A 13344-nucleotide genomic window follows, 5' to 3' on the forward strand; every position below is an offset into this window, starting at 1 on the left:
AGCTGTTACCTTTGAGTAACAGGTGACACTTGGGGCTAACTGGTGTAGTTGTAACTTTTCATCCTCCTGTATCTTTATTTTGACACAGTTTACCAGTGAAACTTGGCTTCCCTTTGCCAGTTGTCTCCTGGTGCCACTCTTGAAATTTTGAGGGGCAATTTCCCTTTATGTGTGTGGAAGTTCAGGAAGCTACTCTCAGTAAACCACAAAAAAGTTCAATCAAAAGTAAATATTGCATTCAAAAACGTAACAAAAAGCAAAACTTTGTCGTGACATTGTTTCATTTTGTAAAATGTATCTTTCATAGTGTTCTTTCACTTGCCTGGTCTGGCAAGTGGGTCAGAAATCTACTTGCCCAAAGTCAATTTTTACTTGCCTCTATACAAATTGTTTTATTTATTAGGGGTTATCAAATAACAATAAAGACTAAAGTTAATTGTCATGTTTAATCTTTATTTAAGTAAATGAAACAGAACAAGGACACAGAGTGTCATAGATACAAAGCAACAAACATTCATGCATATTGAAAATTGTATGACCAATCCCCTATATTTCACTGAACACTAAATTCTTGTGATCACCCCAATTTCTTTCAAATAATGGAATAGACTCCTTAACAAATACATTTTTAGACTCATTTCTTCCACTCCGAGCTTCCTGATTTCCATTTTTAATGTTTCTTGTTCTCAAGAGTGTTTATGGCAGTGAAAAATTACATGCTCCACTGATTCCTCTATTTGACAGTGCTCATATAATCCTGTAGGCTGTTTGTTTCACACATAATACTACTAGCCTACTCAATTCTTGATTGGCCAGCAGCTGTGCCAATATTCTCTGACATGTGCAAGGGGAGGAGGTTATGCTGTGTGGCAGAGAAAGAGAACATAATTTCTAATATGACGATGATCAAAAAAATGATTGACACATTTTTTATTTTATTACTTAAAAAAAAAACATACCACTTGCCCAATCGGGCCAGTGAGTTGCAGATTTACTAGCTCAACATGGCATTTTACTTGCCCTGGAGAATTTGTTTGTTTGTTTGTTTTTTAATTACCAGTATAATCTTGTCTTGCTTGTTTTTCTTTGGGATGACTGTATGCCATCCAGTGTTAACAGTATGTCCTTTTATATAACAAATCCAAAGTTAAGCACTAACATTTTTCTCATTATCTTGATTTTATTGTAGTTTTACCACACACAAAATCATGTTTTTTCTATTTAGAAACAGATACAAACAAAATCACGGCATCCTGGTATTTTTCCTCTATAAATAAAATCTGACATTTATTAGGCTTACTAGTATACAAACATTTAAAAAGAAACATAATCATTTATTACAAAACAGCAGCTATTAGTAATGCATTAATTCATCACAAATATTTATAAGTTGGCTAACTGCTCAACAAAACTGGATGTAGATGAGAAATAGATGAGGATCTTGATGATGAGGATGATGATCAGGGAATGATTAACTCAACCCTGGGAAGGAGACAAGCTAAGCTCCTGGATTTGTCTCCCAGTCTGTTGTATCTGAAATGAAAAGATAAAAACAGAATTACTCTTAATACAGCAAGCAGAATAATGTGCAATTAAAGAAGTTTAAGTGCTTAATATATCTAATTGTTCTCTCAAATCTTTTAAATTCTACTGTATTTAGACACTAATCACATCACACTAATAAGGTTTTTTTGATTCCTACTAAATACAATAACTCTTATGAGTGTGTTGTTCTTCTCAGATTGTACCTGTCATTTTCGTTCCCTCCTTTGTCTCAGCTGGAACACCGATGCCATACTCGTTTTCACCGGTGACTCTGAAGAAGTAGATCCCTCCCTCCTCCAGGTCAGACACCCTATAGGACAGGCGGCGGCATTTTCCCGTGAGTCTCGTCCACCCTTTTCTGCTGATGTCCCGTATGTCTACAAGGTAATTCTTAACAGGGGCGCCTCCCTCGTTCTCAGGGATGTCCCAGGTAACAGTGGCAGAGTTCTTGGTCACATCTTTAACTGCTATATGAGTTGGAGGACCAGGTGAATCCAAAACCCTCACACTCAGGGTCAAAGAGGCACTCCCAGCAGCATTTTGCAGCTTGACTGTGTATTTGCCGGAGTCATCACGTGTTGCCCGTTCCACTGTGATGGAAGTGACGGAGCTGGTGGTGTTTATCATTCCTCTGATTCTCAGATCAACATCTACTTTTTCCCATGTCACACTGGGAACAGGTTTGCCTGTGAAAGGCACAGTCAGAGTGAAGGAGCTGCCATCTTGAACAGGAAGGGTCTTCCTCATCTCGGCGCTAACGTCAAACCTGGGCTCCTCCTCTCTCTCCATGGCCACTTCAGGATCTGTTTCAGGACTGGGCTCACTGATGCCAATCTTATTTATAGATCTCACAACAAAAACATATTCTGTACCCGATGTAAGTCCAGTTACTGTAAACTCTGTTTTATCGGTGTTGTGCACACCAACATCCCAGACTTCTTCTGTTGATTTTCTGAATTCAATTTTGTACCCAGTGACTGTTGCTCCACCGTCAAACAGTGGCTTGTTCCATGACAGAGTGATTGAGGACCTGGATGAATCAATTATGGTGGGCTTTGCAGGAGGGGAGGGCAAAAACTTTGGATCCTCTGCCAAGGTGAGTTGGCATGGCATACTTGGTTCACTCAGCCCAGCAGCATTCTCAGCAAAGACTCTGAATTCATACTCACATCCTTCATGCAGGCCGGAGGCTTTGACTCGTAGGTCATAGACTGGCTTCTTATTGACACGTACCCAGCGAACGCCATGCTTCTCCCTCTTCTCGATGATGTAACCGCTGATGCGGCTACCGCCATCAGAGGCGGGTCTCTTCCAGCAGATAGTCATAACTTCACTGGTTACACTTGTGACCTCGACATCAATCGGAGCAGATGGGATAGTAAAGGGATCCGTGGCTTTGATGGGCTCACTTTCCAAAGTCTCTCCCTCCCCATATTTGTTCACTGCCCTCACCCTAAACAGGTATTCATTTCCTTTGAGCAGCTTGGTTATTTTGCAAGTAGTTGCCATCATGTCACCATACACAAGGGTCCAGGCTACCCGACTGGTTTCACACTTCTCAACAATGTAGTGCATGATCTCAGCACCACCAGTCTCTTGGGGGGGTCCCCATGACAGGGTGCATTTCTCTGCTGAGAGTCCAGACACTTCCAGAGGTCCAGCAGGTGGGCCAGGCCTGTCCAGTACCTTGCAGGTAATAGCCTTAGATGTGATACCACCTGTACTCTGTAGGGTGAGAATATACTGTCCAGAATCTTTCCTAACACTTTCTTTGATGATTAGAGAGGTTTGCGTCTTTGTTGCAGTAATCTCAACCCTTCCCTTGGTGCCAATACTTCTACCATTTTTTGACCACAACACTGTAGGGTTCGGTCGACCAGAGATGTCAGCATCTATTCTTAGGAGGTCTCCTGCTTTGACAACCACCACCTGTCTAAATTTGTCTTCCAGGATAATTTTGGGTGGCTCCACATCATGCTGCACTGTAACAGGTCCAGTGGTTTCAGAGGATGCACTGAAGAGATCAGCTGCATTCTTTGCAATAACACGAAAATTGTACTGTGCACCCTCTTCAAGGCCAGTCACTTCCAAGAAGGTGTCCAGTAAGTTGGTGAAGTTGCACTTAAGCCAGCAACTATCTGGGAGCTCTTTGCGCTCGACGATGTAACCAGTTATTTTAGCGCCACCATCATATTCTGGTTTGTCCCATGAGAGTGAAACTGAGGTGTTAGTTACATTGGTGACTGTGAGGTTGCGTGGGGGATCACACTGATCTCTTGCTGCTACAGGCTCAGTTGCTTTACTGCACTGTCCAACACCAGCCATGTTCTCGGCACAAACCCGGAACTCATAAATCAGCCCCTCTTCAACTGTCGTTATCTTGAATTGGTTCTCGGTCACTGGACTTCTGTTTAACTTTGTCCACAGAATACTGCTATGATCTTTGCATTCAATATGGTAACCACTGATAGGGCTTCCGCCATCACTGTCTGGCTTGCTCCATGCAACCACCATGATGGATTTTGAGGCACTCACAACATGGAGTTTGGTTGGTGGACCAGGTGGCTTGAAAGGATACTGAGCAACAACTGCTTCAGACTCAACAAAGTGACTCTTGCCATAGCGATTCTCTGCAGCAATACGGAACTGATATTCTGTGCCCTGTGTCAGACGGGAAATTTTGATTGATGTTCTGGCAACTGTAGCTGACACTGTCTGCCATATTGTACTGCTTGTATCTCTCTTCTCAACAACATAATTGCTGATTTGACATCCTCCAGTATAAAGTGGGGGCTGCCATAACAAAGACACAAAGTCAGCACTCACCTCAACCACACTGAGGTCACTTGGTGGTCCAGGTCTTTCAAAAACGTTAACAAAGATTTCAGTGGATGTGGTTCCAACCGAGTTGGTGAGGGTCACCTCATACACACCAACATCTATCCTTGATGCATCTCTGATAATGATCTGAGATGATGTGTCAGATGTGTGCACATTTACTCTGCTTGTCTCTTTCAGGATGTTGCCATCTTTTTTCCAGGCTACTGTTGGCTTTGGCACACCCTTGAATGGAACATCTATCTTTAAATCACTCCCTGCCTTCACACTGAATGTATTGGACAGCAAATTAATAATGGGCTCAGCACTTATGTCCTTTACGACAACAGGTGCCAACAGGGACTTTGATTCACTCTTTCCCTTTTCATTCATAGCACTCACTCTAAAGAAATACTCCTTTCCTTTTATCAGTCCATTAATAGTCACATCCAATGCTCTACCCTCTGAACATATTGTCCATGTGTCATCTCCCTTAGCCTGCATTTCTACAATATAACATGTAATTTTACTTCCTCCATCATGATCAGGCTTCTCCCAAGAGAGTCTTGCACTACTGCAGCTAACATCACTCACTGTGATTTTCCCAGGAGGCACAGGAGCCTCAGACACTTTTACAGCCTCATTGGTCTCTGCTGGCAGTCCAGTGCCAAACTCATTCACAGCCAGGACACGGAAATAATAAAAGCATCCTTCGTGGAGATTGTCAATCTTGTATGAGTTTCTCACACAGTTGCTACAGACGCTTGAGAATGCCTTCCTTGCCTCTTCTCGTTTTTCTACGATATAGTGAGAAATCTTTGATCCTCCATCAATGAGAGGTGGCTCCCAGGAGATGGACACAGAGTCTCTCTTTACATCCTTCACCTCTAGGTTTGTTGGTGCACTGGGAGAGTCCAGTATTCTGACATTGATAAATGCCGATTTGGAGCCATTGCAGTTTTTAGCAGTCAACACATACTTCCCTGTGTGGTTTCTATTGACATTCTCAATTAGTAACTCTGTGTGGGAGCTTGTTACCTCAATTTGAGCACGCTCACTGAGAATGCCGCCTTCCTTTGACCATTTGACCTCAGGTTCTGGCCTTCCTCTGATGGTGACAAAGAGACGTAATGTGGAACAGGCTCGAACATTGACAATCTTTCTCAAAGCAGTCTCCAACTCAATCTCAGGTGCCTCCAGTTTCTCAGCCACTACTACAGACCCAGGTAGATCCACATGCTCTCCAACTCCAGCAACATTCATTGCACATATACGAAAATTGTACTCTGCATTTTCTCTTAGTCTCTTCACGGTGTAGTTTGTGTCCTCTACACCTGTGCTGGGTGTGCATGTGATCCACTCATCCTCTGCTGCTTCTTTCATCTCAACTATAAATCCGCTGATAGCAGCTCCACCATCATAAATGGGCCTTGACCAGGCCAGAGACACAGTACTGCTGGAATGGTCTGTCACTCTGGGGTTGGTAGGGGGACCAGGTGGGTAAGTAGCCTCACAGACTTTAATATACTCACTTGGCTCACTGGGTGCACCAACACCAGCAGCATTCTCTGCCAGTACTCTGAACTGATAGTGATGTCCCTCAGTGAGCCCTGTGCATCGGAAACGTAAGTCATTTAGTCTTCTCTTGTTGCACTTAGTCCACCTGACACCCTCTTTGTCACGTTTCTCCAGGATGTAGCCATCAATCTCTGAGCCCCCATCAGTCTCAGGCCTCTCCCATGTCAACACTACGGAGTCTCCAGTCACCGCACTGGCTGTAGGGGTAGAAGGTGCACTAGGTGTTGTAAAAGGGTTTTGTGCAATGAAGGGGTCTGATTCCAGAAATTCACCAACACCAAATTTATTCACAGCAGCAATTCTGAATATATATTCTTTGCCAGGCACCAGTTTTGTCACTTTGTAACTGACAGCTTCAACATGAGGTTCAACCGCTGTCCATGTGACACGGCTGGTCTCCCTTTTTTCAATGATGTAGTGGGAAATACCGGCACCACCATCATTTAAAGGGGGGTTCCAATGAAGATTACACTTCTCTGCACTGACAACTTTCACCTTCAGAGGTCCATCTGGTGGACCAGGTCTATCCAGGACCTTCACATTAACTGAGATAGATGTTGTTCCACCAATGTTACTGAGGCTCAAGACAAAGTGCCCTCCATCCACACGTGTACACTCCCTGACAATCAGAGATGTATGAGTGAGCGTGTTCTTTACATCCATTCTTGGTGTAGATTTGTTGATTTCCCTACCATCCTTCAGCCACCTTACTTCAGGGAGGGGCTTCCCAAAGTAATCAGCATCAATATTGAATGTCTCACCAGCTTGAACAACAGTAGTAGTCTTGAATTTAGGATCCATGAATGCTGATGGTCCTTCAATGACATCCTGAGCAATGACAGTTATACTTTCTGAAGGTGTGCTCCAAACACCTGCACCATTCTTGGCAGTTACTCTAAACTCATAACTCTGGCCTCCTGTCAGACCTGTGACTGTGAACTCAGTTTCAATAAAGTTTGTGAAGTTTGCCTTCATCCATCTGCCATCTGGGAGCTCTTTCTTTTCAACAACATAGCCTGTAATGGTGCTTCCACCGTCATACCTGGGTTTTGCCCACTGAAGTGTAATATTCTCTCTAGTGATGACAACAGCTTCAGGTTTACCAGGTGGATCACAGGGATCTCTTGCCACATAGCCTTCAGATATCTTGCTAGATGGGCTGAGTCCAGCAATATTCTCAGCAAAAACCCTGAATTCATACTCAATACCTTCCTCCAGTCCAGTTGTTTTGAAGCGGGCTTCAGATACAACGAGTCTGTTCAGCTTGGTCCATAAAATACTGTTTTTCTCTTTGCGTTCAAGATGATAGCCGATGATGGGGCTGCCTCCATCTTTGGCTGGAGGTTCCCATTCAACCAACATGCTGTACTTAGTCACTGTGGACACAAAGGGGGTGCCAGGAGCCGTGGGCACACTAAAAGGATACTGTGCAGTTACAATGGGAGATGTGATTGAGGTACTCTTTCCATACCTATTTTCTGCAAACACTCTGAATTGGTATTCACTACCTGTCTTCAGCCTGGTGACTTTGATTGTGGTTCTTACTGTTGTTGCTGACACAGTCTGCCAGTCTGTACTTGCAGTGTCACGTTTCTCCACAATGTAGTTGTCTAGCTGGCAGCCTCCTGTGTATTCTGGTGGCTCCCAGGAGATGGTAACATAGTCAGAACTGACCTCATCAATCCTCACAGGCCCTGTTGGTGGGTCAGGCTTTTCAAGAACAACCAAAGTGATTTCTCCTGTATATTTTCCAGCACTGTTGCTTGCCGTGATAGAGTATTGACCAGAGTGCTCCCTGGTAGCATGTCTGATATGAAGAAATGTTAATGAGGACGTAGTTGAAACCTCTAACCTGGATGTCTCTTTGACTGCCTGGCCATCTTTTTTCCATTCAATCTTTGGCACTGGGTGCCCAACCACTGGGATCTCTACTTTCAGCTCTTCACCATTCTTGACAGTGAATGTGCTAAACGTTATCTGGAGTTTTGGTTTAATAGCTTTTTCCTTATCTGTGACAGGACCGGGTTGGTCTGTACGGCGGTGCCCTCTGTTCTCATTGGAACTGGCAGGCTGACCTGGTAAAGAAACAAAAAAATTAAATAAATGTAACATTGGATAAAAGCACTGTGCAGACTGATTATCTGAGATTCACATGAAAAGTGAAATGCATGTTTGTTAATGCTTTTGTGATAACACAACATTCTGTTGAGTGAAATTATTGATAGATTATTGTATTTTGCTTTTCATTTGCTGGAAACTTTATAAACAAATCAGTTTTAATATTACTTTACACTGTGTTATATTGCATTAAGTTTTCATTTTTACAACTATAAATGTTACAAATATAAATATTATTTTCAATTTAAAGCCAAGTTTTAATGTTTGCCATTTAGACTACATGGTGATAGGATGAATGTTTGGCATACCTTGGACAATGAGAGTGGAGGATGGTTGGCAATCCTTTTCTGTGAGCGCTGCATCAGTGTCCGGTGTCATATTTATATTTAGGGTGTCAGCCTTATCTTCTGCTTTCTTTCTTGTCTACAAAACAGAAACAAAACTGCCAATGTCAATGAAATCAAACTTAAGCAAACACTTTATCAGGGCAATCATTTTTCCACTTTTGTTCTATGACTGATGTTTTAGTGTGGCTGTTTGGAATTGCCAAATTAATACTTTTGCTATACATATGTCATCAGAAATTAAGGATTTTGACAAAATGTCCTCTGTTTTAAGACTGACTTTAGTGTTTTAAACATGCTAACATGTATTCTAGAGAGTGTAGTGTACTGGAAATAGAAACTCTTGATGGTGTTAAAAATAACATTACACGGCAGACCAGACTGCCAACTGTTCTACCGAACAGATAAAACCCCATTATTATCAAACTCAACTTAAAAATCTCATGTGGTGAAACCATTTCACATATGAAAATTCACTAGACAAAAAATGTTTGAACAGTTTCGGTAACTTAAGAACTTAACATTTTATGGCTGTCAAGTATTAAAATTTCAAACAAAACTGTACTTACTTCATTGTTGCTCGCTTCCATCCTTTCTTGTCTTACTTGTCCTTATTTATGTATGTATGAGAGACAAAATGTAAATTTAAGATTCAGCTAATACAAGATGCAGCTACTGCTATGAGCCCCAAAACAGCCCCAGACATACACAGCTCTGCCAATCACTGCCTGCTTTATCTCCAAAAGCATGCAGTGACTAAAATAACCGTGATGCATCATTGGCCAGCTGCTCCCTCTTTCAAAGTTAGTTGAGCCAACATGGGTCAGCTTTGAAAAACTGGAAAGTTGCTCAACAGTTAAATATTGTACACATATCATTGCTGTTAAAGGGGAATTACCGTATGGCTATTTAGATATCTAAAAACATCTTTTAAATACCTTTGTGAGTGTGTGTGTGTGTGTTTTTGTTGGGGGTTGGGTTAGGTGGGTTATATATGCAGACATAGTGAAGTGAACAAGAGCCTCCCTGAACAAATAGTATGCCACTAAAATAATAAGAGTGGGAGAAAAAGGTTACAAAATACTTAACATGTACAACAATATGTACAGGATGTAACATTATCTTGTTTGTCAATATGTTGTAACCTTGTATGTCTCCTGTTTTCATTTGCTGATCTATGAGGAATAGCAGTTGTCTGCTATATATACTACTACTGTATTTACTTACCAAATCAAAAATTCTAATAAAACCATGTTAAAAATGTAATCACATCAGTGTTGATCTAAATGTTTACATTGCTTTAATGTGGTAACTCAAGATTATATAAATTACTATTTTTAACATAAACCTTTATTCTGAAATATTGAACCGGAAATACACTGATAATCACCGACGAAGGAGAGCACGTGTAAACCAGGAAGTTAGCTCGCCTAGCAAACCGGTGCCTAGAAAAAATAATCAGCAGGAATTTAAATACAGACGTGTGACTGAAACTGATAATGGAGATTTTTTCTTAGAGGGAGTTTTACTGCGTGGTTTGGTTCAAGACACTGACTTTGACACAGTTATACAGTGTCAAAATTACAAAGTAAGTAACTGTCACGCTGCTTATTCAAGTAAACGAATAGCTTAACTTACTTGTTTGATGGGCAAACAATTCATGGAATAAGCACAATTAAATCTTTTAGGAAAACGTGTGTTCATCCATGAATATCTTCAGACTGCTTGCTTTGTGTAACGTAGAGCAGGTGACTAGTTTCTGCCACTTTCTGCCCATTACAGCTGAAGTGATTAGTCGATGTCATAAACTTAATCAGCAATCACTTTGTTAATCGATTATTTATGTCATGTTTTAAATTTAAGTCATGTTTCAAATCATAAAAGCTGCTGTCTGCTGGCTCTAAATGTGATGAGTCAGCAGGGTGACACCAGGCTGATGTATCATGAGATGAGCTCTGTTGTCAATGTCATGTCTCTGTGTTTCGCATGAGCTCTGTTGTCAATGTCATGTCTCTCTGTTTCACTGTTCAGTGACAGATCCAACCATGGCGCTCCAGTTTGTATATAGCAACCAGAACTTTGTCACAGATGTCCATCGGACCACTGGGAACAGTCCTGGGATGGCATCGCCTCCAACAAGTTTTGACACAACTATCCAAGCTGGCTGGACAGAAAGGTTAAAGAGGGGACTCTTCCGCTACCATTTGGGTGATTTACAAACACGCATCCTGCCAGGCCCACATGGTTATGTGGCCCAGCTGAATATACAGAGAGGAATAGAGAGAAGAAAGCCTCAGGAGATACTGAGCATTCAGCAGGAGTTCAACGCCAAGCAGTTTAATTTTAACAAAATCAATCCAGATGAAATCATATTTGAGATGTTAAAGGATGCTGTGGGAGGGTCAACTTCGCATGAAAATGGAAAGCAGTTGCATCAGTCCGGTAGGATGGTGGTGCTGGTTAATGTCAGCCCTTTGGAGTTTGGACATTATCTCTTTGTTCCAGATCCAACGCGCTGTTTTCCGCAGGTCCTGACGAGGTTTGCCATCCAAGTCGGCATCGAATCTGTGCTCCTGAGCTCCGACCCAGGCTTTCGTGTGGGGTTCAACAGTCTTGGAGCTTTTGCATCTGTCAATCATTTACACCTTCATGGATATTACCTGGACCACGAGCTCAAGCTAGAATCTATGCCAGTCAAGCCGCTTCTTCCTAAGAAGGGATTTTATCGTCTCATGGACTTTCCTACAGGTTTTTTGTTTTACACAGAATCGGACGGGGTGGAGGAAGTTGCCAGAGCCATCTGCCAAGTCACTGACTTTCTTGTGGATGGCAATATCGCTCACAACCTGTTCTTGACCAGAGGATGTCCGCCCTGTGATCGCGTACCGAGAGAAAAGGATCGCAACTCAAGAAAAGGCGTGCGTATTGCTGTATGGCCCAGAATATCCTGCTTCGGTGCCAAAGAAGAGTCTGCTTTCAATGTTGCTCTTTGTGAGCTAGCTGGACATTTACCATTTAAGAACAAGAAGGACTATGAGTGCATTGCTGAGAAAGATGTGGTAGATATCATTCAGAGGTATCTCCTGCCTGATGGAGATTTTCTCAGATTGGAACAGCAACTTACTTGTCATTTAAAGGATTTATAATATATGAACAAAACCATGTTAGAGAGTACCTTAATGTAGGATTGCATGTGCACACAAATACCTCTCTGCGCCAATACCTCAAACTACATTTCATAACTGCCAATAAAAGAGACACTTATAAATATGTAGGTTTATTGTCAATATATTTATTATTTAGCATGTGCTCCAATGGATGTGTTGTAGTTAAACTGGTCTTAAATAAAAAGCTAAAATTATTTTCCAGTTCTCAGTTGTGCCTGTGATGTAAGTTGTCACCATTATAGACATTTTTTACTGTATACATTTTGTTTTGTCAAAGCACTGCAGGTGAAACATATGTGTATTTAATGGTGAATGGCTGTATTCCAACTTTGTGTTCCACCTAAAGGGCTCTGGTATCGTTCATGCTGACTCACTGGTGTTGCTTACCGGGATGCTTCACTGAAACACAGCCATGTGTGCTTTTCCTGTTAAGGCTGGTTGAAATGTACACAATGATGAAGGCCTATTATGTAGATATCATAATATTCTCTTGTAGCAAAGGGAAACAGTCAGCAAGAGGTGGTTTTCATTTAATGGAAGTGAACAGGAACCAGACCTGCCTAAAGTTGTATAAACTCAAAAACACAAAACAGAAACACAAGAACAGTGCGTGCAAGATTAAGACTCCTTGGAGCTGAAAAAGAAAAAACGCAAGTTATTTTCTCCAGAAAGCTGTTGAAAGTTTATATATCAAATCACATATTATGTGTTAGTATGACAGTAACAAGTTTGCACTATAAATCCTATAATGATAATCATTTATATTTATTAATATGCACTATTCATTTAAATCATTGTGATTTTTATTTATTTGTTAAAGGCCTCTCGTTCACAAGTGTTTCCAATTATTCTGGCTGATTAGAGCTTTGTTCAGGTTGAAGTTAGGCAGAGCTACAGTAGCCATAATGAACCATAACACACCACCTCAATCACTGTCTTATAAGCTCAGTATGGAAATTAATTGGTAGTTCTTGTTTGGATGTGTAACATTTACACTTGTCATTTCAAGTGTCTTGTGTCATACACACATACTGCTTCAAACACAAAATAAAAAAATAAAGCATTCATGTCTAATAAATAACGTTAATCAAGCAGTGTCCGTTATTTTACTGTTCTTGTACATATACACACATTGCACAAATGAAACACACAGTTTGATGTTGAATCAGAGACAAAAAACGATTCAGTGTTCATTCTATGTCTTTGTAAAAATAAAATAATATTTAAAACATATCCTGGGGATGATTAAGTTCCTGTTTCTGTTGAATCAGAAAATACAAAAGCCAGACAGCAGTTCTTAGTTTAAGTGGGATTAAAGTTACACATCATCTTGAAATATATCATCCCTGAAGAGCTCATCATCTGCCAGAATTACATCACCAAGGTAGCGATGCTAACCCAAGCAATAAGCACAGATACCTGCTCGCTCATTTTAATGAGGTTCCTTATTGTTGAGCTCACAGTCAGTGCAGTGATCTATATGTTCAACTGCTGACAGGCTCATTTTTCCCAGTGAGATTCTGATTAGACAAAACATTTTCTTTTTGTCATGTTGCCTTGACAAACAAATTTGTATGGTTTGATGTCATTAAGCTTTGATACATTGCCCTGTCCAGGATATTTGACTTTTTGAAACACTTGGCATAAAATCTTCGTAGTACTTGGTGACAAAAAAATGCACAAGAATGACATCTTTGTTTCATTTTTAGGTAAAGGTTACACTTGTCTGTGCAATTTACTTTAAAACATGTCTATTAATGTGGTTGGAAGTCACG

General features: G+C 41.1%; 2 protein-coding genes across 2 annotated transcripts; one reads left to right on the forward strand and one right to left on the reverse strand.

Annotated features, from left to right (window-relative positions):
- Nucleotides 1-432: 432 nt before the first annotated feature.
- On the reverse strand, nucleotides 433-9155 carry LOC137182834 (titin-like). The gene is made up of 4 exons (XM_067589357.1): nucleotides 8972-9155; nucleotides 8367-8481; nucleotides 1749-8015; nucleotides 433-1533 (listed from the first exon to the last, which is right to left on the reverse strand). The coding sequence occupies exons 1-4, from the start codon at nucleotides 8990-8992 to the stop codon at nucleotides 1499-1501; spliced, it is 6438 nt and encodes a 2145-aa protein (XP_067445458.1). The 5' UTR covers nucleotides 8993-9155; the 3' UTR covers nucleotides 433-1498.
- Nucleotides 9156-9783: 628 nt separating this feature from the next.
- Nucleotides 9784-11763, forward strand: gdpgp1 (GDP-D-glucose phosphorylase 1). The gene is made up of 2 exons (XM_067589362.1): nucleotides 9784-9990; nucleotides 10434-11763. Coding segments are annotated over exons 1-2 (1116 nt in total). The 5' UTR covers nucleotides 9784-9989; the 3' UTR covers nucleotides 11549-11763.
- Nucleotides 11764-13344: the final 1581 nt, after the last annotated feature.

This window comes from Thunnus thynnus, chromosome 5 (genome assembly GCF_963924715.1).
Source record: "Thunnus thynnus chromosome 5, fThuThy2.1, whole genome shotgun sequence".
NCBI lineage: Eukaryota > Metazoa > Chordata > Actinopteri > Scombriformes > Scombridae > Thunnus > Thunnus thynnus.